The following is a 27,932-nucleotide window of genomic DNA, read 5'->3' on the forward strand; positions in this document are numbered from 1 at the left end:
CTCAATGAATTAAGCCAAACAATAGGGCACATGTTTATAAAAGCAAATTTGGATCAATAATGGACTGAAGGCAGTTGTAAAGGGCAGATACATGTCAGATGTGTAATGTTTACCTAACCTGACTAGCAGCCCGCTCTTGTGCAGCAAACCGATCGGGGGAGCTGGTGTTTCCCACCCACAATGCATCATCGCTGCAAGCAGCTCTGCCATGTTTGTGCTCTGGTCGTAGATGGAAATCATTGCCGCATAGAAGCTCTTCTCTTTACCACTCTCGTGTTTTACACCGCCATAATGGTGAAATACTAAAGACCAAATGCACTCTCCAGTTTTGTAATCAAACTCTTAGCGGGACGCGCATTGCACCATGTCAGCAAACGCTCAGGGTGAGTAAAGTCAGCAGCGTTTGACGACAATGCTATGCTACTATTATAGCTAAGTTAGCCGCCATTGCTAACTGCTGTGAACAGCATTTAATACCACGACTGAATTCACGGTAGGCCACACACTGGACCTCAGCTATGGCTAGCTGAGTTAGCTTTACTTTGAGCAAACTACGGGTGAACAGCAATGATTGATATACGTCGTTGTAATCATGTTTAAATGAAAGTTAGCGTTAGCTTGGCAGCTAAGTTATTAACATGATATAACCTTAGCTTAGCATAACTAGCGACGTGTGTAAGACTTCATGTTCGCTGAATTATATTACCCACAGACTAAGCAAATGGATACGCAGAGAAGTCGCAGGCTAAAGATAGGGTTTCCTTTTTCAGTCCAAATTTGCGTTTCGAGGCTGTTAGCTGCGTTTATAAATAAGGTGAGGAAGTTAGCCTGCTAGCATTAGCCAGCTTGTAGCTAACTAGTTGGAAAACGTTTCATACTTGAATATCTGATCCAGAGTCCTGCCTATGTCCAGTTTGTCCGTGTTGAAGTTACTCTTGAATTGCCAAAGTTGCTTAATGTTTTGTTTTTTTAACGATTAATGGTATCCAAACGACAGGTGTTGTGCTTAAATGTAAGCTAACGTTAGCCGCCACAACGTTGCTGATAGGAGTTATCCTCAAACCAAGTCCGCACAAGTCAAATGTCTACCGAGAGGGAACACGCTTTTCTTTGCATTTCTTTTCTTTGCATGGTTGGGGTTTGCGTTTTAGCGACATATTAGTCGCACAGTGTTGTGTTTTTATTATCTGGCCTTGGCCGCAGTGGTCGGGAGTGAACTCACGACTGTAAAGGGGAACCAGTAAATGGCGCAGTTTACTCAGTGTTAATTGTTTTTGAGCAGCGTTGGTCTGTAGATGCCATCAGAATAAACACAGCATGTCATTTATTGTTTGAGTCTATCCAGGTGACTCGGAGTGGTGAAATACATGAACAGGGACTGTAAATACATTAGCTGTCCAAAAGTGGGTCTACTGGTGTTGAAGTTATAACCTTACTCTGTACAGTTACATATTTCATAGATGTAGAGAAAGCTGTCCTAAAATGAGCATGCATGTCAGTAATAAACAGGGACTTTTCATCATGTTTCAGTTTACGGTATAATGCTTAAACTTCAAATATGACATCTAGAAAATGGTATGGTTGTGGTAATATGTTCATATAACTAATGTTTTTCTTTATTGCCCTAGGATACACAAAACTCATGTTATGATAAAACCATAATTTAAAAAAGATCCATGATACAATATTTATCATATTAAAAAAAAAAAAAAAAAGAAGATAAATATGATGACTTAGAAAATTTACATTCATGTTGTAGTCACAATTCTGACTACAACATGTAAGGCACCTCAACTACTGGCATGTTGTCAATATGAACAAATAAATAACATAAGTCAGAACAGAACATAAATCAGTCAGTAATACTTTTTCGTCAGCATACAGAGCTCTGACCTGTTGATAATTGCAGCTTTTGCTTGTCAATGGGGCATGCACGACAGACTGACTGAAATGCACACATGAAGAACTTTGACCATGTTCTGTATTATCTATGACAGAGTGTGGTTGCATATCAGCAGTGATAAACAGCCCTTTAGCATTAGTTATTACTTTGGCCCAGTCTGAATCTGCCTTTGAGGCTGCCTGAACGCTTTGGGGAGAAAGACTCTTTTTGCCTCGTTCTGCTTATATTTACATGTAATCTATGACTGTCGATGTGTCGCAGACCGATCCAACTTCAGTTAAACAATGTCAGCATCCAGTTTGATACTAATTGTTTAATTTTCCTTGTGACTAAGCAGCCTCAGCTGACTACCATGCTACAGCTGATAGACACGAGTGCATTGGCAAAACTGTCCGGGGGAAAACTCACTCTGTAGAATTTCTGTTCCGCACATGTTAGCCTTGTAATATCGCTACCATTTCCAGTATTTTCATCATGCAGTGGCTTTTCTCCTTGGTCATTTTCTAAATTAACCAGTTACTGAGCATAGACTGACTGTTAAAACTTTAGATATGGCATGGATTGGTCAAATGATATTTACCAAATGCATGAGTTTGTGCTCTCCACCTTTCTGAAGTTTGTGTTGACAGCTTGTTTGGCAGGAGGTGATGCTGTGCTGTTGCCTCAAAATCCCTGCGCCGTTGTGACCTTGGGTCTGCCAGCCAGACATCAGTTTTGTCTTTGAAATTCATGCAGCAGAAGGCTGCATTTCATAGCTGTTTTTGTAATGTGGTAGCTTCATCATCCTTTTATGTTCAGAGACTGAAGAGAGATGCAAGTGCAGAGACTGGAATGATAAAGCAACATTTTAGACCAAATCTTGGCCAGATCCACGCTCTCTTCTTAAAATCAGTATTATACATTTTTCACAGAGGACATTTTGACATGTCAGTGTCAATTAGGTGTTGCAATTGAAGTGGTTAGTGGGTGCCTGCTAGAGAAGCATTCAACAGGCCTCACTGGGGCACTTAAATATAACAAAGCTGTTGTTAATGGCAATTCAAAATGTTTTTTTGTGAAAAAGGCTTATGTCCAGATCCTAAACTGAGGAATTAAATTACAAAGTGGACACATTTACACCCATTCTTGATGAAATTGTTTTGTCATTGTTTCCAAGATTGTGTGGTATTAAATGCAGCACTTTTAAGGTAAGGGAGTCATTATTCTGGTTATTCCTCCCACTTTTTGTCCTTGATTATGTGTAGGGATGGGAATTGACAGGATTTCATTGATATAGATGCCATTATTGATTCTGCTTATTGGTTAGAGTCTTTAGCGTTTCCATTATAGATTCCTGATCAATTTTCTGGACAGTTCGACAATTAGGGTCCAGTTCTTGATTTCCATCCCTAATGATGGGTGACTTTGATGGCATTATTGGTTTGCTTTTGCCTGATCTGCTATTTTATCCCAGTGTGTGCTCCTTTTTGGTGTGTCAAATGTTATGTAGTAGCACAGCAAAACCGAATGCATGGAGCAATGAGGCCGAAGGATTGTTGTTGATCTGTATCAGATGATGATCAGATAGCAGAAGCAGATGTGGCAGTTGTGTGATAACAATTTCCCCTTGAGGAGTAACGTAACAACTAGAAACACATGAAAATCCTTTTTGGGCACTTACACAACTTTACAGTAATACAGGCCAAACTTTGGTTTTATGTTTGGGCAGCTTTAAACACTGGGTAGTAAAATACCCTGCTATATGGGTTCAGCCATTAGAAAGATGTTTTTTCCAGTCTCTACTGTTTACCATGCTGTTGGAGCACATGGCATTTGTGTTGTTGTTGATTTGGATTAGCATGTGCAGCCAGCATGCTTATAATCTCTGTACATTTTAAATTGCACAGGCCAGTAGGACAGACTGATGTCAATTTATGAGGAAGGTTCATATTGTTGGCATAGTCCATTGCCTGATGGGAGTTGGTCTGTAAGCAAAACTTCCTTTCTGTTTCAGATTATGACTTTGATGAATTTGACAAACCCGGTGCTGAGAGGTCACGCAGGAGGAGAGGTGAAGATGATGATCTAGAGAGGTAAAACATCTTGTCATGATCTCATTTCTATGTAGGAGAGAGTGCTGTTGTATATGTTACTCACAACCTGCTAAGGTAGGAAAAATCGGACAGACTGAACGCAGCAGATTGCTCCTCTCCTAATTAAAATGCCATTATCCTTTGAAAACCATGTCTTTACAAAACATAGACCTCAGGAGCTAAGAAAAACAGCTGCTTTTAGCTTTGCAAAAATGCTTTTTTTTTTTTTTTTTACATGTGTGAATATATTCAGCTTAAGAAGTAGAATAATTTTGTCATCACATAAAGGAACCACTAATCCTTCCTTTATCTGTATCCATAACAACTACAAACACATGATTTATTTTGCAAGGTCTCACAAAATGAGTGTAGAAAAATTTTCCTAGTCAAGCCAGTTACCTTCAGGCTTAAGTGGTGCGATAGTCTGTTTAAAGGTTATTGACAGGCAAGATGTATTGGTGCTGGGAATACTGCAACGATTTACCTTTTGTTGTAATCCCTTTGGTTACTTTTAAAGATGCCGACTTGTTACACATCAAGTACAGCAAAGACACACAGTGAAAACAAGCGCTATATAACTGCATGATAATGCAACTATTTCTCTTGAAATAAGATAATCAACTATGAATATTATAAATAATTGTCCAAAAACCTTTTTGTTATTGCAGTGCATTCCAGCTGCTTAATAAACCCTGGATTTCAGACTCTGGGAAGAGACTCTATAGCCTCCCATTCTGGTATCACAACAGGGAGAATGACTGTACTGTATAAAGCAGCAGTCTTTTGCTAATAGACATAACACTGCACTATTATCTGACTCGGCTAACCTGTTATTGGTTGTCTTGTGTCCTTACAAGTGATTTGGAAGAGGAACTGTTGGAGGAAGATTGGCTGTCATGTAAGAAGGTAAGATAAAACAAAGTCTCACTCAGTCTCGGTCTTTGTTTACTTTGATTTTTATACTTGGTGCCAAAAAACACTCTGTGCTGTTTCTGTGCTTACAAACAGGAAACAGAACATAGCGGTCCAAACATTTGGTGTTAGTGTTGGTAGAAGATTTAGAAAATGGAAGTGAGCAGTTGACTTGTAGCAGGTGGCTCCTCCACAGGGGGAACTGTTGATGTGAACCAGGAGGAAGTACAGTGGACAAAAAAGAACTGTGCTGACCTGCCCAGATTGCCTTCACCACATGGGAATAGAGCATCCTTTGGGGTTGGAGGTGGTCCCCTGCCCCGACACCTCACACAGAAACAAACAAGCAGAGCTGAGGAAGCGTAGAATACATTTGTAAACAAGCACACCATAATGTTCCTTTATTTTTGTTTTAGAATCCCTCAGAAGCATCAGATGAAGAGCTGAACGATGACCTTCTGCAAAGTGATGAAGAAGATGTGAATTTGAGGTACACTAATTACATAAGTGCCATGTGTTCAAGTTTTCACCACTTTTAGTTGAAAAACTGACAAAGTTAAGCTCCAATTTTTACTTATTTTACACACACGCATATATATCGATAGATAGATATATATTATTTATTTACACTAATGTTTTGTTTGTTTCAGTGGTCAGGATGTGTGCCTCAATGCCACATACAGCTTGGACACATCCTATCACCAGCAGGACAACTCGCAGGAAGCAGACTACACAGATGATGTCGTGAACCTGGGTGCAGAGGGCTGTGAAGAAGGGGATGTAGGGGAGGAGGGGTACCAGCAAGAGGGGGAAGAGGAGTACACAGAGGAATACAGTCAGGACGACAACGCAGAGATACCTGAAGACCAAATGGATTACACTGAAGAGCCAGCTGAGGGTGACGATGGCTACCAGGATGAAGTGCTAGACATCCAAATCAATGAGCCCATAGATGGTGAATTTCAAGTGAGTCCTCACATATGCTTACTCTCACGTAAAAGCCTACAGTTGTGTACACACACACACACACACACACACACACACACACACACAGAAGCGTCCTCCCACTCCCCTTTCTGTCTAACTCTATTGTGTTCAAGAGATAATGTCAGTTTTCTTGTCTCGGTAAGGGGACAGTCAGGATTGAAAATCTATTCAGGAGAAGGAGATGTTGGTCGGCGTTTTTGGGCAGGGGAGGATTAGATTCATTATCACTTCCTGCCAGTTAATTTCTCCATCTTGCTGACAAAGTTTGTGTTGACAGCTTGTTTGGCATGAGGTAATGCTCTGCTGTCGCCTCCAAATCCCCGTGCCATTGTGACCTTGGGCCCTGTATCTTTGGGGGAGTAAGAAGCTGCTTTGTGTTGGGGAGATGTGCTGCCAATCGGCGGAGGTTAATGTGGGGGGCTTTTATCTCGGGCTTTAGACTGGATCTGATAAAGTCTCATGCAGGTGAAAAGATTATTGACCTTCCTGAGGACACCCCATACAGTTTTCTAATGATTGATGTGAGTTTCTCTTTTATTCTTCCCCTTCCCTCTTAGCCAGGACTAAGAGGATCAAAGATAAGACCGGATCCATGTGCAAATGTCCGTTATGGTCCATTTACCAAGGTGTGATGGTGTTTGGCACCTGACAGAGATATATTAGCCTACCTCCTTTCTCCAAATAAAGATAAGATGTTGACCTTCTTACTGGGGGCGAGCGGCACAAGTGGACACCTATTTTGGATTTTGGGTAGTGTCTGCAGGTGTTTATGTGTTATGTGTGTATTATGTGTAATAACTATTTACAAGGTCACTAAACTGCCTGGCCTTGACATTTTGCTCGTCATGGTATTCAGTGAGTACTATGTGGAACAGTTTAAAGGATTAAGCTGTTGTGTTCCCTTGGGGCAGCCTGTCCATCCGTCTGGTTTGCTGAGGGTTTTTTTTTTCTTTTCTGCATTAATATGTGCTGCTGTTTGGCAGGTTAATGGAGCGCAACTCCAAACACCACGGTGTGACCTACAGTCTGACCTTATTTAGCAATGAGTTTTTGTTAGATGGTGTGATGCAGATAGAATGTTTGAATTACTAGCAACTCCTCCACCAGTAGCTCGTTGGTTTGCTGGAATAACTGAGATGTGTATTGGGGATCATGTGAAATGATTGCATCATGAGTTGAACTGAATTTTTTCTTATGAAGTAGTAAAAACTGACCTGTCATCTCCCAGAATGTTTATGTCTGTGTGATGTTTTTTGACATGGAGTCGTGAACATACAGTGTGGCCAATAAGGGAGTGATTTGCGAGGAGTCAGTCAATGATATTTTCGCCATCATTGAACTGGGGAGGAGTGTTTTTATCTGTGCCTGCATTTCTGTATATCATGTCAAACATTTACATCTCATTGAATTTCAAATGCTGTCAGGAATAGTAATGAAGCCTGGCTCCCACTGTTATGGTAATTTTGGTCTGAAGGGGGGGTTACATGGTGTCGCCCCAAAATCCTCTCCGTGACATTTTAATGTTTGCCTTTATGCTCTGTATGATTTTTGTCTTTTTTCATTAAAGACATTTTTTTTATCTCTCTAAATTGCAAAAATTCATAAGTATATCCTCATTAAGCCTACTTGTATTTATGTTAGCTATTCAAATGATATAGAAATGTACATCCATATTCCATACATTTTATTCTTAGATGTCATTTGAATTCATCCATGTATCTTTTATGCTTGTATATAATATTCCATACATTGTAACGGCATTGCTGAGCATAAATAGATCCTTTTTCAATAGAGACACCAAGAGCCTGGTTTTCAGTGGCTTAAATACAGTCAGCCATTGCTGATTCTTATCTAACTAATCAATATGTATTATCCATATGATCTTTTAAGGATGATGAATATGAAACCTCCTATAATGATGAGCTTCTAAATGAACATGGAGTCCAACAGGACGAGGCCCCCGAGGAGGAGGAGGTGGTAGGGGGTGAAGAGCAGCAGGAAGAGGCGGAGGAAGACATAGCTGCGGCTTCTCAGGTCTTTGACACAGAGGAGGTATGCTGAGACCCTCCATACACACCAAACACATTGTACTTTTTGTTGGATTGATTGCATTTTATTGAAAATCCGCTGTTAAGACCCAGCATAGATTAAACTGCGATTTCTTGATTAATCAATTAATTATTTGGTCAAAATGGAAAAAATGTTTCAGATTTCCTATATTTTCAAATGTCTTCTTTTGTCCAACTCACTGTTCAAAAGCCAATGGTTTAATGTTAAGGAAGATTTAAAAAGCTAGAAAAAACAAAACATTTTGGAAGCTGGAGGCAGAGAATCTTTTGGCGTTTTTGCTTAAAAATGACTTACGCTATATATTGATTATCAAAATTATGGCAGCTTAAAATGCTTGTGAATGGCTTATTGATTCAGCTCTAGACAGCAGAACAGGAGAGGAGCTGTCTTGATGCGCACAGTTGTCGCCCAATGCTGAAGGATATGTGTTTCAATGTTTATTTTTAACCTCTGAAAATGTCCTCAGGCTGAAAATGAGGCTGTGCCTGAAGAAGAAACAAAGGAGGAATCGGATGAGGAGGATGAAGAAGATGAAGAGGGTGGTCGCATACGGTTCAAATCTGAGCGGAAGGATGGCGCTGTTGTGCGGTTGGGTGATGGCAGTAAAAGGAGAGATATCCCCGAAACACTAGGTACAAAGTAATCTTCATTCAGATGCAGCCAGAGTGAATCCTCAAATATTTTCTGATCTTGAACCTCTCCTCTACACTGTAATATTTTTATATTACTATGGACTTAGGCCTGTATTTTATCCCAAGTTCAAGTATGTCAAGACGGTTAATGTGCTCTGTTTTCCTGTTCAACTATCATCAGAGCTGTCAGAGAAGGCCAAGCAAGATCTGATGGAGTTTGAGGAACAAGAGCGGCAAAAGAGACAAAACCGTTATGGTGGCCGAGGCAGAGGAGGAGGAGGAGGAGGAGGAGGACGAGGAGGCAGAGGAAGAGGAGGCTTCCCAGCTTTTGGAATGGTAGATTTTAGAGGAGGGAACAGAGGACGAATGCACGACCAGAGGCTCCCCCTGATGGGAAACATGGGCATGCAGGTAAGCCACTGTGCAGTCATCCACCTGAACTACTGTAAAAGGATCATCTATTTGGCTCCACTGAGTAACGCATCACTCAGCACTGAACCACTCCTCTTGAAGAGTAGCTAAAGGGAGCATATTTGGGCTTCACTGGATAAGATGATTTGAAATGGCTTGAATTTTTACCTTCTTCAATTCGTCACGGTTATAACAAAGCTGGGTGTCTTTGTACTTGTCATGTTTTGTTAGCTGCTGCTCTCTTTACTATCTCAAAGGAAAAAAGTAAAAACACACCCCCAACCTCCCACCCCCCTCCCACGTCATTGTTGATATATGGATTATAACAAATCAGTTGGCAGTTGTCCATTTAGACAGTATTATACAAAATTAAATTTGTTCTTTACTCAGGATTTAGTTTCTTGTGAGCTTTTATTATTAGATATCATTCCAAGCATTTAATCCTTTGATTTGCATGGCTCATCACTTCATACAAGACCTTTTGAAGGTCTAGGGGGGGAAAAAAAGTCACCTCAAACATGCAGCCTCAATAAAAAGATGCAGTGGTGATGATCTTTAGTAACAAAGGCGAAGGTTGTCTGATTTCCTAACTGGGCCAGGACTAGTCATTTCCATAATTTCTTCCTGTTAATCATGATGTTAAAGACACAAATTTCAGTTAGTTTTGATTTGATCACTGAATTAAACTACGCACTTAACCAGGCTATGTCGTGTAAAAGTGCACAAAAACAACCATTATGTCAAAGCAGTTTTTCTCAAGGCTGTGTGACATTTCACTCCAGCTCTTTTTTTAATTTTTTTTTTTAATTTTATGATAATAGGCTGTAAAATTGGAAAACAAAACACCACTGGAAATTAAATTTTAATGGCAGATGGACAAGATGCCAACACCACAAACACTCTGCAGACTGCTGTTAATGAGCTCATACTTTTTACAACATACTGCATGTTTAACCACTTGACTAATTTGGTCACTGACATGTTTGTTTGTTTGTTTGTTTGTTTGTTTGTTTGGTAACTTACACAGATAGACAGGCCAATTATCAAGGACCTATTTGAAATCACTTGACGATGTAATTATTGTTCATTTATCAGTTGGTGTAACCCTGGTTGATATATTCCAACACTAGCAGACAGCAGGCTGTTGGTTTCTTCTTCTTAATGGCTGTAGCTCACTTAAAAAAAAATATATGCTGTGATCCAACCAAGGTTACATGTGACAAATTCTAAAAAGATGTGTACTTTTAATCGTCAAGAAAGCCTTGCAATAAACTACTTTAGGATATCATCTTCAGTCTTGCTGATGAATTGACTTGTTGGTGTGTCATAGCTTGGCTGCAAGCAGTGATATCAGAATCCTCCCAAAAAGAAATGTGTTTTGACAGGTTGTTTTGGTTTTCCCTCCTCTCCGTTTCCCCATCTCTTTCCAATTAGCAGCCATCTTCCCGAATGCCTCCTCCTCATCAGCTTCATCAGCTGCAACTGCAGTCCCAGCAGCACCACCCCTCGCGTCCAAGAGGACCTCCTCCCTTCCAAGAGCATGGCCGCCCGCTGGCCCAGCAGCCCCTTCAGCCCCTCATCCCCCCGCACATGGCTCACCGCTCCCCACCGTTGCGGCCCCAGATGGAGCCGCCACCACGAATGATGAGCTCCCCGCCACCCAATTTCCCCCAGCATCACCAGCAGCCTCCACAGCCCAAAAACATCCACATTAACCCCCATTTCAGAGGGCCCACGTCATCCTCTGTACAAGGTAGGGTACTCCACTATCACTGAAGTGCTTTTTCTGAGACTTTTTTTAATTGAACTCAGTGGCTTTAAAGAATGTCCCCTTATTTCCAGTGTTTTTCTGGACTCACCACAGTGCTGCATTATAAATGATATCAATGCTTCTGCCACCTATGCATTCACATGGAGATATATTGCATCAAACAAAGCTCTTCTAATTATACACAAGTTGTCTCAACTAATGACAAGACTGTTTAAATTAACTATGCAACGGTAAAATGTAAGAGAGAAATAAGAGACTATGAAATGAATTGTTTTGTACCAACAAACGGGCTTGTTGTGTGGAATTTTTAGCTTGTGTGGAACACAAGTTATGGAAAATGTTTTCCCAACGTTGCTGCTAATGATTTTAGTCATTGCAGTATGGGTATAAATATCGTAGATTCACTGAATTACTAAGTCTGTAGATTTCATATTATCGTTGAAATATTTTTTCAGTATATTTTCTTTATTGTGCAATTAAAAATCCAGAGCTTTTCTGTGCTCTGTCTGAAATTAATTATTTTGGTCTTAAGCATGTAAGTCGAGCAGTTGTCTATATGCTGTCTTTATGAGATAACCTTTGTCTTGTGCAGAGTTGAAGTGGCAGTCACAAACCAGCCACACATGTTCTCTCTGCATGAAGACAAAACAAAAGGCAATGAATGCCTATGAGCATAGAGTATTTTATCCAGAATTGCTCAGCCCTATTTAACAGGGATGATGCTCTGTTGAGGTGCATGATGCCGTCATGGCTGGCAGTTATCCTTACACTGTCCTGAAAGGTGTGTGGATTAGAATGTCATTTTGTTGTTTGGTTGAATGACAAGTGAATAGCTCTCTCAGCCAGTAATGGGTTTATCCTCCATTTTTCTTCTGGCGGCATCACCATTTCATTCCCCGAGATGGGTTTATCTGGCCTGTCTGTCCAGGCCAAGATAGAAATTTTGTTAGCAAAGCATGTTAGCTTGTGTGTATGTGTCACTGTGTGCAAGCGTGCATGGGGTTTGAGTTTTGCTCCTGAGAGGGGGACGTGTTCTGGAAAATCAGGGATTGCCTGTGGTTATGATTAAGTCCGTGTGTGTTTGTGCATGTGTTTGTGTACACGTCTATGTATATTCATTTGTTTGTATATTTATTTAAGTGATAGATTCCAGTTGAATTGTTTCCAGTTTCAGATGCTGACACACAATTATAGTTCTTTTGAAGAAGTATGAAAATCCAGTTTATTGAATTGCTTTGTGCCAAATATCGTCAAACAGCAAATGTCTTATTCATTTTTATTTGTTGAATAGGACAAATTTTTCTCATGTCTGCAGTATTTTGAGCTCCTGGTCTGTGCCCAGCTCTGTAAAGATGTGAGGAGCAACCCTGATATAAAATTTAACATGTATGTCTGTGTAAGAGCCTTTAGCATGGAGATATCTAATGGGCTCCTCCCTTCCTACTATCACCATCCTCTCTCTGACTACTGCCCCTCATTTTCATTTTTCTCCCCCCCTCCCCTTCTCTTTCTCTTTCTCCCCCTCTCTCTCTCAATCTCATTGCAGTGCCCTTGATGCCTCCTGCTCAGAGCCAGCCCAGACCTGCTGTGGGTCCTCAGAGGTTCCCTGTGAGTAGCAGCTGCTCCTCTCCCTCCCTTTCGCCTCACTTTCTCTCCCTCTCCACGCGGTTAGCGTCCCTTTTTGTGAGGGCAATATCATTACGGCAATTAGACTGCCTGCCCTGGCCAAATACTGTTAAAGCAAATCTGTAAACACTGATACGAGTCTGGCTGCACAACTGGAAATGCATGATAGGGGCTTTAGGCAGTAGACTTTTGGAGGTCGGGGCTGCAGTGGCGGGACTTAGTTAGCAACTCTTCATGGATGGGCTGGGGCTCAGACTAGCCAGCTTGGCACATAATGGAATTGTGAAACCAGGATATACTGCCAGTTAAAATTCACTTTCTACAAGTTTGTGTCCCAAAGGCACGGAGACCTTTTTTGAACGGCGTTTGAATTAATGAAACACGGTGGTGGTGTGATGGGGCTGGGGTGAGCCTCTTGCACCACATATTCCGAAAGCTGAATTTCACGTCAGAGAAAAGGGGTCTTAAGCCAGTGATTTCCTGTTAGAAAAGGTCCTTTATTTCACTCACATAGAACCCATCCAGGAGATGACAGAAATGCCTTTAAAGTAATTACTGTATTGAGGGAAATGGCTCGCCAGCAAGTCAGCCAATGTGCCTTAAGTTACTCCGTCCCTCTAGTTAAGGATGCCCAGGCATCAGGTGGTGCTAGTACAGACTGACATCTTCCTGGAAAGTGCATTTTATATGGATTTATGCAAATGAACCTTTGGAAAATAGCTGCATCCAATTGCATTCATGTGGATTTACAACACTGTTGCCAAATGAGCCAGGCTTCCATATAGGAATCAATCGTTGTCAAAAAGAAGTGTTTATTTACCTCTTTTCCAACCTTCAATGTCAGTATCGCACAGTTCCTGTTCCCTGAGGTCTGTGATTGTGCTAGATATTGATAGCACAGTAGCAGGGAGCTGTTTTGCCTCTTATCAGACAGTGGAAGGTGGGGTTGGAAGGGTATGCAGACAACCGGGCTGATGAGCAGCATAGTGTTGGATTCCCCAGCTGTCAATCGCGTTTAGGCTGCTGTTGCCAAGGACACAATTTGAAATGCAGGTGACATACCAGCCGGCAACATTCCATTTACCAGTGGGCACCTGATTACTCATGATTATCATACATTATCATCCCATCAAATTTAATTGTTAAAAGACCGGGCAAATGGGGGGTCATAGCCTCTAGTATTACTGCATTAAATTTTTGCTGTTAGAGACTGGGTTTGAAATATTAATCTCAGCACCAATTAAAGTTATTAGAATATTCTGTTTAGATAATGACATTCGGCTTAACCATTAAATAAAGACGGCACCAACCATACTATTTGGAAATGTTTCAGTTAGGGGCGTAATTTCAAGTAGTCAATACCTTTTTGAAATCCTATATTATTTGGTGCTCCTTCTGGTAATTAAATTCTTCCATGATGGCATTTGGTTGCAGTCACAGTCCTATACTCTCCTGTAAACAGTGCCATGTCCCAAAAAACAAAGAATATGCCTCATTGCTAACCGTCTGTATCGGTATTAGCTGTAAGGAGTTAACATGAAAACCAGAAACGGAACACCTCTTTAAACTCAAATTTCCATTCTTTATTAAATGCGTTGACATTTGGCCCCTCTCTATTATATATGTCTTGGTTATCCCCTCTCTGCTGAGAACTATCCTCGCATCAGATACGTATTGAGCAGCCTGCAGCCTGTTTATCGAGGATTAAAAGTGAGAGGATGAGCTGTTATTTGAAAGGTATTATATGGACACCAGAGTCCTCATTGTGCAAACCTGCCTGTCTGACCTTTTAGAACAGTATGATTGCGCCCCTATTGTGATCCCCTGTCTTTGTAAGCCCCTTTGATTAACTTTCTGTTAAGCAAGTTTTTGGGACTCTGGCCTTCTAGCTTTCTAACACCTCTCCTCTCTAAATACCTCTAGGCAGCAGTGGAATAAAGATGGATTAAGCCTTGATAGCATCTTAAGTAATTTACAATAGGCTTGGCGGAGGCAAGCAGCCCATTTGTGGAAGTGCCACGTGTTGAATAGCAGGTTAATTTTTCAACAGAGATGGATGTTTAAAAGAATAAACGAGACAGTTATGAGGGGGATTCGAATTCCAAAGAGGGATTAAAGGGTTGTTATCTAGTTTTCCTTGAAAGACAGATGAGTAACATGCATGCAGCGAGCAGAAAGATATCGTACATATGAAGTGGTTGAAACAAAAGTGAGGGCACTTATCCCCCCTTGAAATACCCTTTCCTTGTTAGAGACAGGCTTTTAGAAGGTTTACCAACAAAGCCCCAAGTAGCATTAATGCAGGTTTGTGCACAAATTCATGCTGAAGGGTTTGTTTAATATTGCCATGCATATTGATGTTTACAACTCAAGATTCTGCGTCTTTTTAATGACCCTAGCCCTTCAATTACAAGCACTCCCTGCTCAGTGCAGTACTCCACAATACATTCCCATTTTTCATTAGTTTAATTTGTTTGTGATTATTGAGTTCCCAGTATGGCCTATAATTCATGAGTTTTCTGTTTTCCCAGGGACCGGGAGACTTCCAACAGCACATGTCTGGTAATTTTGGTCAGCCCCAGCGGCCCCCTCATCACATGGAGCCATTTAGGAATCAGCCACCTCAAGGCCCCCAAGACCGAGAGCCCCTCTTTATGGGAGGTGAGTCCTACACCCAGCCTTGACGAGTGATACAAAGCTTTCTTAGCATATTTAATCCTATTCGACATCACCTCTGGCAGTATACCTACAGGGTATGCTGCTAGCTTCAGGTGCTGCTCTATTAGCAGCACTCATGTTATATGCATGTGTATATATATACATCTGAATGAGCCTTGGAAACTGCATTAAACATCTATATTTGAGTTTCTCATTCACTGTTAATGCAGAATTAAGCACAACCCACTTGGTTGTTTACCCTTTCACCTTGATAGAGTTGTCTGTTTTCGTTTCCCTCGCCATAACACTATACATCTGGAGAGGGAGTTACTGATGTATTGAAATTGGCTCACAAGGCAAAGAACTGACATCTCTGTTGCGTTGTTGTTGTTTGGTCTTCCCCGTGTGGGCACAGAGCGCACAGAGTCAACACGGTTTCCAGGGCAGCACATGTTTGATCACCAGGGCCCCAGCCCTCTGATGAACAACAGCCCCAACCTCCACCATCAGCAGCAGCTGCCCAGCCAGGGCCACATGGGCTTCGGCCCGCCAGGACCAGCCTTCAACCAGCCGGGCCAGGGTCCGCTAGGACTTTTTCCGAGAGAACCCCCAAGACCCAACCTCCCTCCCCACCAAGGTCACCAGGGGATGGTCGGCTTTAATCAACAAGGTGGCCCCCCCAACCAGCCCAGACCCTTCATGGGCCCTCGTCAGCCGTTTGGTCAGCAGGGTAACCTTTTCCCACCTCCACAAGCACAGTTTGGGATGCAGGTACGACTAAGAGTAAGTGATTTTTCTAACCAATATCTGTGTATTTGCGTCTGTAAATTGTGCAGTGATTGTGTGCTGTTTCTCCTGTTCTTCCTGAATTGTTTCTTGAACTTAAGATCATTTGATCTGAGTATCATGATCTGTTTTTTAAGCAATCTTTCTTACCTGTGTCAATTCTTGTAAAGTAAGCCTGGTAAACAATTCACATGCTTTCTCTGCCATGAATCCATGAATTTTTGTTAGCTTTGCTCTAGATTATTAAAATAGCTGTGGCAAGAGGAATGACTAGACAAGAGTACTGAACACATGAGTAAACTAGTCTAGTTATCATATTCACTGCTGCTGAAGCGTTAAGGAAAAAGACTCACATTTGTTTGGCACCTTAGTCAAGAGACATAGACAAGAGCTCCCTCTAGTGATTGATCCCTGTTTTTGTACTGCTGTGTAGATGTTTGAGGACACCAGTTGGACATTAATTATAATCAGAACTACCCGATTCAGTGTTTAGATTAGGGTTCATATGAAGTGATATGATTGCTCTTGTAGGAAATCAAATAAAATGACATGAACATTTTGCATTGTATTTAAGTTTGTCCTGATTTTGCTGGTTTACTCATGTTGGAGTTTGCTTTTTTTCTTTGATATGTCAGGGCTTAATGCACGGGCCTCCTGTCTCCCAGCTTCCGCATCACGACCCCTTGCCACCCCATCAGCCCATGCACCAGCAGCAGCAACATCACAGACAGGAGTTACCCCATCATCATCATCATCAGCAGCAGCAGCTAAATGTCAATGAATCTCGCCCCATGATGCACCATGGCCAGAATCCCTTCCATCAACAGCAGGCACATGGTAGCCCTAGGCAGATGACTCCCCGCCCTCTGAACCCCCAACAGCGAAACATGTCCAACAGGCAGAGGATGGTGAGAGATTAACATTTTAGCTCCACTGTTTTATATTCAAACCGTTTAAAGGCAGTAAAACTGGGACAATGTTAGCACTGTGTCAGTGTAATTACTGTAACTACTCTCCTCAAAAACAAAAAGTGCCATGTGAAAATTAAGATCAAATTAATTGTAAATACAACATGAAATGTTTAAATGTTGCCCTTTCTTCAGAACACACCGGTCTCCAAGCAAATGCAGCAGCGCAACAGCAACCTACGGGAGCTCCCTGTAGCACCTGGCAACACAAACGTGAACAGTGCTCGCCCCGCTGCCAACGTTAGGCCTGTTGCCAAGGCAACACAGGGGGTGCGTCCTGGGCAGAACACTCAGCCGATGCTCGGTGGTGGCAGAGGAAGAGGCCAAGTTGCTGCCAAGACCGAAGCGCAGCCGGGGGGAGAAGGCAGGACAGTGGTTCGCAAGGAAATCCCAAGCACAGTGTCCAACACAGCACCACAGGTCAGCTCTTTAACACTCTTGGAAAAAAATGAGAGACAGAAAAAAATGTCTAGTTTGCTGGTATAATGGATAAATTATTTCATATTAATTTGTATTGTGTTTTTTTTTTTATTCCTCTGAAATGGTACTGTAAACTAAGGGTTTTTTCCTGCTAAATTCAGTGATCCAGAAATTGTAAGCTCAGCTGAGCATATTAGTGTGCTGAGAAGGGCTTCCATCTATTAAAAGCCCACTCATATGGTTGTTAATGACAGCAGTCTCATTCCATTGGAAAGCACAGATCAATACTATTGCATTTTTTTTCCTCTTGGGTTTTGCCTTTGATTACATCTGAGTGTCAGGCCGAGTAATATGGTTGAAATAAGTCTCCGAGTCTCACTACTCCCCCTTCCAGTAAGTGAAGACAGGTAGTCATATTGTCAGTTTGTTGTTTTGTCCCACAGGACCCTGATGAGGATGAGGAGACAAGGCAGTACCGTCTGAAGATTGAGGAGCAGAAGCGTCTGAGAGAGGAGATCCTGAAGAGAAAGGAGATGCGACGGCAGATGCAGGCAGGTGTGCGAAAGAAGGAACTACTGGACAGGCTCAATGCCCAGCCAAACACTCCAAGCCAAGGCCCAGCTCCTTCACAGATTCAACCCTTACAACAAAATCAGCCAATGCCACACCCCGTGCAGCAACAACAACCACAGCAGCAGGAACAAAAGCAGCTGCAGCTGCAGCAGCAACAGCAACAGCAACAACTACAGCCACAACAGCAGAGACAGTTTCCTCAGAGAGCACCACAATCATTAAATCAATCATTAAAGAATCCCAATCAAGGCACCCCCCTCCCTTCAAACAGCGGTGTTCAGACTCCTACACCACGTCCCAATGTCAAGACACGCCTGCAGATGGTAAAAGGTAGCACCCAGCAGCAACAAACGCCTGGGCCTGGGCCTGGTCCTGGTCCTGACCAGCAATGGAAGCCGCCCCAACACAATCAGCAGCAGTTACAACTACAGCGAAGGAACAGCACCATGCAGAATGTAAACAGACTTGGTGCTCAGGTCCAGCCCAATGACGTCCCCCTGAAGAACATACCTGTAACTCCCTCTGTGGGCCCTGGCCAGGCTCAGGCTCAGGCTCAGGCTCAGGCTCAGGCTCAGGCTCAGGCTCAGGCTCAAGGACCTAAACCAGGAGCTAAAAGAACTGTGATGCAGCGGGCTAAGAATTCTGGTTTTGAAGGCCAGCAGGTGCCACAGAAAGTCAGAGTCGTCAAACTTTCAGGAGCGGTGAGCATGCTATTTCATTTTATTCTGACACCTTCTTTTGTGTTTTGGTGCGACATTTATTTGATGCTCTTCAGCAGATTTTACCCACATGGGAAACGACAGTTTTGAAATGAAATGCCACTGATTGCCCTCACGCTGTCTATTTTGTAATCTAAAAGATATCTAACCTATGGGAATGACAAGGTGATGTCTGTGTCATTTTGGCAAAATTGATCTGTCAAGAGTTTCCTCTCTTAAGCTTTGGAAAGTGGTATTTAAGCCTTAACGCACATTTTACCTTTAGAACGTAGAGAGGTTGTAGGCATTAAAGAGAGCAGTATGACATTTATCTGTAGAGTTGGGGACACCTCATCACTGCTCTTAAAGGTTGATATCCTCTTTTAAGGGCAGAAGAGTATTCTTTTAAAGATAGAGGCCTTTGAGAGGGTAAAACAAGAATGACAGTAACACCAACAAAGTCCAGAATTACCAATGCCGGCTATTTCATACTCACTTGATAAGTTAGTGCTGTGGCCTTAATTACACATTAATCTTTATTGAAAAACCACAAAGGCATGCATGTTTAACATTCATACTTGCCACTGATGAGACATGTTGGTGGGTTGTGATAGTATTTGAAATAAGCCGCTTTCCGACTCCATCCCAGAGGATCAAGCCGCAGAGCCAAAATCGCAGGCTGGCTGCAGATGAAGATAACTGGGTGTCAGTGCGTTAATGGAAACCTGTGCAGAGCTATCTGATGTGCCGCATCTTTGAGAAAAAAGCCGAGTGGGATCTGAGGTGGAGAAAGAGAGATGGAAACAGAAAGAAAAAGCTAAGGCCTATAGCTGTGATGAAAAAAAGATTGTCTAGATGCTCCCTCTTCCACATTGTTCTGCTGTCATCAACGGGCGCTTGACAATGTTATCTCCTTTTTTTTTTCTTGCTCTCTCTCTTCCTCTCTGCCATCCCTCGGTTGCTTTTTTCCATCAACCCATCTCTCAGGTGCGAGGCAACAAAAGAATGCCAATCCAAGACCCTTGTAATTAATCTTTCTTGGTTGAACGGGGGGAGAAACATAATACCTGTGTAAGAAAGTTGCCACTTTTGAGGATTTGGATTTGTATGGCTTAGGCACACAGATAAGAGGCAAATTATATTTTCATCAGGGATAATACAAAGCAGCGCAAGACACAAAAGCAAGGGAGGAGGGGGGTTTAAGGGGGATGGGGTACACATCGAGCTGCTGTCGTTCCAGTGTAATGCCGCTTAGCATTTGATGGGTGCAATCAGGAGCTGTGATTTCTATAGGAGGGATTAATCCATTTACTCTCAACTGGGGACAGGTCAGAGATATCGCCTCTTTTCTTCCCCTGTATTGATCTGTCACATCTCTCTGTAGAGTCGGGGAAGAGACGACCTTCAATTCCTCCCCGCATGTCAACACAGTTGAGCTGTGACTTTATTTGATAATGAGACCATCACCTTGTTGGGCTGATCTTTATTCCCCACAGTATGTCTGATAGGGATCCAGCTCTAATGCTGGCACCTTTTCCGTTTGCTTTGTAGATATGTCATCGCATCTCTCTCTGTTGTCCATTAACACTTTGCCTAAATGTTTAATTTGAGTAGGAGTTTTTGATCCCTGCAAATGGAGATAAAGGCTGGAGTTTTGTTTGAGGCTCTAAATTAATGTTGTCCTCCGTCATACCCATCCAGAGTGGAAAGGGACCCGTGCCCTCTGACGGCCCAGTGCAGCAACAAGGCACCTGGTCGGCAACCCCACACAACCAGGTCGTCCAAAGGAAGGTCACCATGACAGGACAACAGCAACAGGGACCAGGCGGAACACCGCAGGCCAGCCGAGGGGGCATGGGCAACCCACAGCAAAACAGGGTATGTCATAAATGAGCACTCGCCTTTTTCTGTGCTTTGGGCACCAGCATCCATTTCACCTAAAAGATATATATATTAATAGTGCAGACTCTGGGGTAATGGCAGTTCTGAAATAAAAGAAGCTGAAATGTCTCCTGTAAAGTTGTCCTGTGCCGCTGGCGCTACCCTGGCATTCAGTAGACATACCAATCGAGCAGTAGTGGTAATAAGACAGGACAGTATGCCAGGTGCAGGAGTATTGACAAGCTGAAAGCAGTGTAACACGGGGGGCTACACAAGGTCCCCTGGCCTCTCTGCACGCCTGTCACCACCAGGCTGCTGTCACAGCCACCATACTCACTGACACTGACAGGGTAAGGCAGTCACCATAACGCCTTGCATGGCTCCTCTCCCTTTATGCTCCCCCGCCCCCAACTCTCTCTCTCTCTCTCTCTCGCACGCGCACACACACACACACACACACACACACACACACACACACACACACACACACACACACACACACACACACACACACACACACACACACACACACATACACACACATACATTCCCTCTACCTCCTCTCTTTTCGGGGTCTCTCCCTCCTCCACCTTCTCTTCCTTTGCAGCTGAAAAAGCATACCTCTCACTCTCAAGCTCAAATGAAGATATGCCATGCCACATGCATCATGTTCTGACATTGATGTTCTATGTAGAAATATGATAAGTCAATCATTTGAAAGCTTGTCGTGTCTGTGAGAGGAAAACACATAGCAGTTTTAAATGTTCCTTTGTGCAGAGAAACAGTATAGCTGCTCTCTGCACAATTGAATGCAGGATTAAAACATCAACATGCCTGTTTCAGCAGTGAAAGATTAAGTGTGTTTTCGCCGTCTTTCTATGAACCCTTCCCCGAATTTTTTACCTCATGTGGGCGATTTTTTTGTTACACCCGGCATTGGTGTAGGTTGTCGTGTCGGGCCGGGGCCGAGGTAGAGGGGGTGCTCAAATGGGCCGAGGGCGTCCGGTGTCCACCAGACAGAGCCAAAGAGGTGCGGAGAGCGGACAGTGTACTGTGTCCATAGAAGGCCTCTCTTCATCCACAACTGACATTCAACTGAAGAACCTCCTCAGGTCCATCGGCCCCATAGAGGTAGGTACTGAATGTATGGCAGCTTCATACTTACTTTTTTTTTTAGTATTTATTTGTAGCATTTATTATGTAGTCTAGTACATTTCTAATGATCTAAAATGTTTGTGAAGCTTCCAGCTTGTATAAAGACAAACAATATATTGACAAGAATAATATGACAGTCAAAGCTGTAAACTAATGCCTTATGTACCTACAATAAGTAATTTTTTTATTCATACTACATACCTTATGATAACTTAAAACAGATATGTAATTGTACCCACTAGAGAGGCAATAATGAAATGTTCTTACTGCGATCCCATAGCGCCCTCTGTTGTAGTGATTAGGTAGGTAGAGAAAGAGAATGATTTAATCAATTTCCCTCCACCACCCTCACTCCCTCTTGTGGATAAAGGGGGAATATAGTTGTACTCAATTTGTACTTTGTTTCTGTGCATTACAGATGTTCAAAATGATGCCTCAGCAGAGGAAAGCAATCGCCAAATTTTCCAGTCCCCACCATGCAGCAAGTTTTCAACTTAGCTTCCATAGGTAATCAATATTCCTTCCTCTTCTCATCATCTTTATAGAGATGCCAGTGAAATGATTATATGCTGTGGTTGGTTGCCTTTACATTTTCTGCCAGTACGCAGCATTGTTGATTGGTATTTTTGGCCCTGAGACATGGTTCAAACATTATTATCACAATTACTACGCAGGCACATGATTGATTTGTCCCACATTGATGTGTCGCTGATCGATGGATGAGGAGCACAGTAGAGCCAGGGAGACCTGTTACAAGGAGACACTTTCTCCCATCGAGGGAGCCTCTTGTGCACAGCTCCAGCCTGGCACAGGAATATGTCTTCAGCCCTTCTGGGGTCACTGTCTCTACATAGAAGCATCATTCAGCTCCTACCGACTTGGAACAGTGAACATAAAGACATTGGCTTGCCGTTGTTTGACTTTGTCTACCAATTGTCCAATGTTGTAAAATGGCACTGGAGAGACACTGGACAGTAAATCCTACTTTAATGTAGTTTGTGAAGAATGTTTTGAGCATCTTACACGGACACTAAGTAGAACCTATCATGGGATAATGGTTGCTCCCCTCCTTAGTTAGATTCATTACTAAAACCAAACACAAACTTTGTAGTGCGGATGTGACCACTTCATAGAAGTTCTTTATTATTTGCGGCTCGCTGTTCGGTTCGGATGCAGGATTGGTTGGCCAGCCTATTCACAGAGCAGTGTCGCTCTCCCTCTGTAGATGGCAGTATTTCATTACTAATGGTGATTTATTTTTCTCCCCAACTCAAGCCCACTTTCAGGTACAGACAGTCTCCTAGCAGTTTTTAGGTGAATGGCACTCCCTAGTGGAGAACTTGCATACAGGCACAGAGGTGGATGATTTTAATTTGGCGCATAGCTTTGACTGGGAGCAAACTGGGATAGGATGCAACATGAATATGGTTTTTCTAAATCCCAGTGGTTACAGTAATTGTAATTGTTGTGGCTCTTGTGTAGATTTTGTTGTTCTGTTTAGGTTAGTTAATTTGGCGATGCTCCTTGTTCTAAATGTTATTAGGTCTTTTAGCTGTTACCTAGAATTTTCCATTTTGCAATTATCCTTCAGGCCTTTGGATGTGTATTTATAGTTGTATGTGTGATTATGGAGTAGTTAGACTTAGGTTTCTTATCTGTGCTGAGTGTGCTTTGAGGGAATGCGTATGTAAGGATTTTTTTTTGCAATTTTTTTATGATAACAATTTAAATGTGCATTGTAGGGAGTGAATATTCATCAGATATTTGGTACATCAGAGAGAATAGCTCAAAACCCTCTACAGGACATACACGTGTAAATTTTTGCGAGGACATGCGTCTGGGTCACTCCGCTCTGATATGATTGATCTGAATCTGCGTGACTATCGGCTGATAATTTGGTGCCTTATCTCTGAGCTGCATAGTGTACCTGGATTAGCACTTGGAACCATTTCCCTCACACTGATCTGATAATCTAGATGTTTGGCAGCAGAAAAGTGAAGCGAATACACTACAATATTTTACCCCATAATTTGAATTCCCCTTATTATAATAAAAGGCATCTTCTGTAAATTCTGGGCCTACTTAATACTGATATCATACTTTGACATGAAGATAAATTTCCTCGGATGTGAGAAATTGTCGTACAATCTCAAATGCATCACTTTATTTGAACTTCCTCTGAGCATATGCCCTATTTTTAGACGAGTGCTACCGCATGACTGAAAACGTTAAATTCTAAATACATAATTTTCATGTCTGTTTTTTGATTTCATAAGGCACTATTGTCACAGTAAACAAGTTAGTCTTATTATTTTTTCCCTAATTCCACCATTTTTGTCTCTTCTGGGTGTAATGTTTGTTAAACATAAACAGTTCTCTTAAATATTCAGACATCGTGTTCAGACGTGATTGTGACATTATTCGCAGGAAGCTGAGGGGGCAACCATTATCTATGACGTGATCATGTACATACGTAGGCCAGAACTTTCGCTCAGTATTTATCCTGTTAAATTTTGTTTGAGTCCTTCTTTACTTATGATGTATCAAGTTAAACACTTTTTATATGTACGGATATGCTGATGTGTCCAGGCATAAATCATTTTACAAGTGTTTTGTTTCTAATTTAGAGCCAAAATGAAGAATGACTGGACCACATTTCTGTTTATAAGACTTTTGACAAAAGGTTTAAGGGAAAACAAGAAAATAAAAACATGGCCAATATACCGTGAGCACGCAGGTATGTGAAGCCGGTTAAAACTTTAGCCCAAAGATGTGTGGTTGTGTGTGATGTCCATGTGTCTGGTGCCTTTACCATGAATGATCTTTCTCATGTTTTGCATTTTATTAATTTATACTTAACGTATTCTGTAAGTTCCTGGGTATTCAACTTGCAACATATCACACATACTTAAAAAAAAAACACCTTGTATGGCAAGAAATCCTACCTCATATAGATTTAGGGGAATGCCACTGAATTTTGGCATTGAAATTATTGTCTTCATATCCAGAAACATGAGAATTTCTGGCATGCCCATTTAACTGTGATGTCATACTAATGTTCAGCTCCCTGCAGACCTGAGACGTTGGATGGTAAAGCAACGGGAAAAGTAAATGTAGTAGCATTTTAACTGATTTCACCGGATGTTATTTTTTGTTTATTTGTTTGGAATAAGCTACAATACAAAGATAATTTTGAGGCTTAACTTTTAGACATTCAGGCACTTTAATTACTGTTAGTAAATCGACTTCTGGCTGGGCATCCGGATGACATCACAAGTTCACAAGTTCTTGGTTTTAAGACTTGAGGAAGAGTTGTTCATCTTCACAAGTACTTATAGGCTTTTGCCTTTGGCTGCATGTGTGAATAAATTTAGTGGTATTTCCCTTAAATTAGCCATTACTTTAAATTCCTCAAAATCCACAACATTTTAAAATAACATGCACGCACACGTGTAATTCTTGCCAGTAAAGGTCACTAGATTCTCACATGCTTTAAGTATCAAACATAATGGGACAAAGGGGGTGTCTGAAAATGTCTAAACTCCTAAAACTCCTTCCTCTTACTTCCTGTAAAACATTGAAGCGTGGTTTAAAGTCTTTTTGTATGTTGTACAGTTGTTCTAAAGGGACTTCTTTATGTTTCATTCCTTTTTGTTTTTAGTTCAACTGATGTAGAGGCTTTTGTTCCCTAACAATGTGTACTTAATGTCTTTCATGTTGTGCGTGCAACTTGAACTTTTTTAGTGCTGTGGTAAATCCTGTGGATTTAAAAACGTATTGGCAATGCCAGTGATAGATATATTAGTGTTATAAGACAGCGGGTCTTTTAATGACGGAACAGATTCATATTGAATCTTTTTGTATCTTAATTTTAAGATTTTTATACATATATGTACCATGAACCTCTAGATATGATCTTTATCTAGTTAAGTAATTTCCTTGAGGAAAATTGTGCTCGATTATGACTTTATTTAGAGTAAGCTTTCCACTTGCATCACCTCACATGGTTGCAGTAGGTCATTTAAGAGATTTGATCAAGAAAAGCTCCTATGTGACACATCTATGGGACGTTCTTGTGCTTACATTGCAGACCTTCATTATGGCTGCTAATGACTAGCATCAGGTTGTTTATACTAGTGTTGGGTAACATACGCATATGTTGGGTTTTCAACACATCGCTAACTTGCACTTTTATTTCCTACAGGTCCACTTGGTGATCAAGGGGGCTGAGCTGTTGCAGACTGGCTGAAATAATCATCTCTTTCTTTCCTTCTCTTCAGGTCCACGTGGCTGCGAGCCCCGAAAGCAAAGTTAAGGGACCATACCAAGGGTTTAGCATGTTTTGGCAAATGAACCAATTGGGTTATGAATAGGTTATAATTTACTATTGGCCACTTTACAAATCAGAACTACAACTTTCCCCAACTTAAAGGCAGCTGTTGGTTTTAGTTTTCTTTTTGTATGCTAGCACTGTATGAGCGTCGGCTTGCTTCAGATCAGTGATCCATCATGTTGAACTATTATTTGGCTTTACCTTTTGTCAAAGTTTGCATGGTGAGGCAGTTGATGCTATTGGCTCCTTGTTCATGCATTTAGATACTTATGTGAAGCTCCAACATCTGAAATCTGAGTTTGTCCCTCCTGTGTAATGATTAAAGACTAACTTTGGAAAACCCTGCAGGTCATTTGAAAACCATTTACTACTGTTTTGAAGACATTCACCGAGTTGTCCAAGGCTTCTTTATCCTGCTGGTATGAAAAATAAATTCATTTGCCGCATGTTGTGTACAGCACATCACCAAACTGAAAGCTCACAATCTGCTAAACAACCAGGAAGACGGTGCATCATGTCCAGTTTTTGTCCTTGTTTGGCTCAAGTAGTAGTCCAGTAACGGCCCCGGTTGATTTAAGTTGACTGTACACCAGATGGAATCATTTTTATACCAGCAAAAAGCAGCGTTACGTGTTGTCAAATGACCTGTAGTTCTCTTTAATTTGCTTTGTATTTATCTTCTGTGGCTTTAATATAATCACTAATGCAGAAGTTGAAGTACTGATTACATGAGAGGCACAAGCAGGTTTAGCGAAAGCATGCAAAACCATCGGTATGGTCCAGCACCTGCGCTGCTCCTGGTTTAAACACATTAGGCCGTCTGAGGTCGAGGTGACATCGAGTATTAACGGCCATATTTTTCTACAGGGTACCGGTGAGAGGAGCCATCGTCCAGCTTTAGCCATGATACTGCTATGTCATTTTTCCTGCCTTAACTCGCTCACTTAACACTTCTTTCACAGCCGCGCAGAGTCTGGCCTGGAGGACAATGAAGACTTTACTTCTCTCATTAAATAGATGTTGCTGCAGTCAGAGTACTGGGCCCGCCACATTTCCTTCCATTACTGCTTTTCCTGCCATCGCTGTTCTTCCAACTCGCATATGTTTGACAGTCGCTCTTCTTTTGAATGAATTTAAGACTTCTGTATCAAGCAGGGTGGCCCACCTGGATTACCACTGTTTGTTAGCCCAGTGGATGGAGGTTTCCACCTCTGTGACGGCAGCCGGGCTCACAGAGCAGACACGTAACTCTAAAGCCGCTTTTATGGCTTTCACTGCACCAAAGGTCATCCCAGCCTCTTGACATGCTTTGTTTTGGTTGGATTTTGACAAAGACACTACAGTGGTTTCCACATCTCGAACAGTATGGTGCCTCAAATAATGACTGAAAATCCAACCTGGAGTTTTGACTGAAACTGTTGACAATCCATCCTGTCGTGTGTGTTCACACTTTGACGTGTAACATGAAGTTATCGTGTTTTGTGTTGGAAAATTCTGAAATCACTGTGAAATGTATCCTGAAACTGTAAATAATGTGACTTTCTGACGGGATTGAATGTTTTTTTTTTTTTTAAAGATAGTGAATCATTCTTCAAGAGATGGAATGTGCTTATTTTAATACCAGAAACTGAAGAAAAATAAATGTATTGATATGCATAGCAGTGGTGTTGTGTTGGTTTCTTATTGTGACATTGGAAGTGTTTCACAAGTGAGGTCACAGCTGCTACTTTTCAGATCAAAACCACCAAGGCCCTTTGGTCAGAGACAAATACTAAGCCTGTGGCTGGACATCATCTGAAGCTGCGGCTCGTAGCTTTTCTCGGACGGTGATCCCTTAGCATAAGTCTAAGTTTGCTATGTCCGTGGTCCTGTATCTTAATGGTTGTGAGCTAAACAAAGTGCGATTAAACCTCTTGAGGACTTTAGTGTTGTACAAGAAAAACGTAAAGATTTGGAACTCAGGAAAAAAGGAAATTTTGAGTAGTGAAATTTAAATTTTCCTTCTTTCCTGTCCTTCCCATAAATCATCTATGCAACTCCAGATGTGGCGATCCCTTCATGGGGAACCCACCAACC

At 41.8% G+C, this 27,932-nt stretch overlaps 1 protein-coding gene across 7 annotated transcripts; it reads left to right on the forward strand.

Annotated features, from left to right (window-relative positions):
• Window positions 1–212: 212 nt before the first annotated feature.
• Window positions 213–27,498, forward strand: rbm33a (RNA binding motif protein 33a). Of its 7 annotated transcripts, none has more exons than XM_070852640.1 (20): window positions 213–383; window positions 3,897–3,975; window positions 4,833–4,881; window positions 5,304–5,377; window positions 5,538–5,853; window positions 7,765–7,926; window positions 8,411–8,576; window positions 8,758–8,987; window positions 10,422–10,740; window positions 12,305–12,366; window positions 14,916–15,045; window positions 15,458–15,825; window positions 16,464–16,736; window positions 16,932–17,216; window positions 17,660–18,328; window positions 18,377–18,490; window positions 20,189–20,365; window positions 21,314–21,499; window positions 21,942–22,030; window positions 22,198–27,498. In XM_070852640.1, the coding sequence occupies exons 1-20, from the start codon at window positions 365–367 to the stop codon at window positions 22,244–22,246; spliced, it is 3,816 nt and encodes a 1,271-aa protein (XP_070708741.1). In that variant the 5' UTR covers window positions 213–364; the 3' UTR covers window positions 22,247–27,498. The 7 variants fall into 7 exon arrangements, with proteins under 7 accessions (XP_070708741.1, XP_070708742.1, XP_070708736.1 ...); XM_070852641.1 differs by having other exon boundaries at window positions 10,425–10,740; XM_070852635.1 differs by having other exon boundaries at window positions 17,660–18,490.
• Window positions 27,499–27,932: the final 434 nt, after the last annotated feature.

The sequence above is a fragment of the Pempheris klunzingeri genome, chromosome 21, assembly GCF_042242105.1.
Source record: "Pempheris klunzingeri isolate RE-2024b chromosome 21, fPemKlu1.hap1, whole genome shotgun sequence".
Taxonomy (NCBI): Eukaryota; Metazoa; Chordata; class Actinopteri; order Acropomatiformes; family Pempheridae; genus Pempheris; species Pempheris klunzingeri.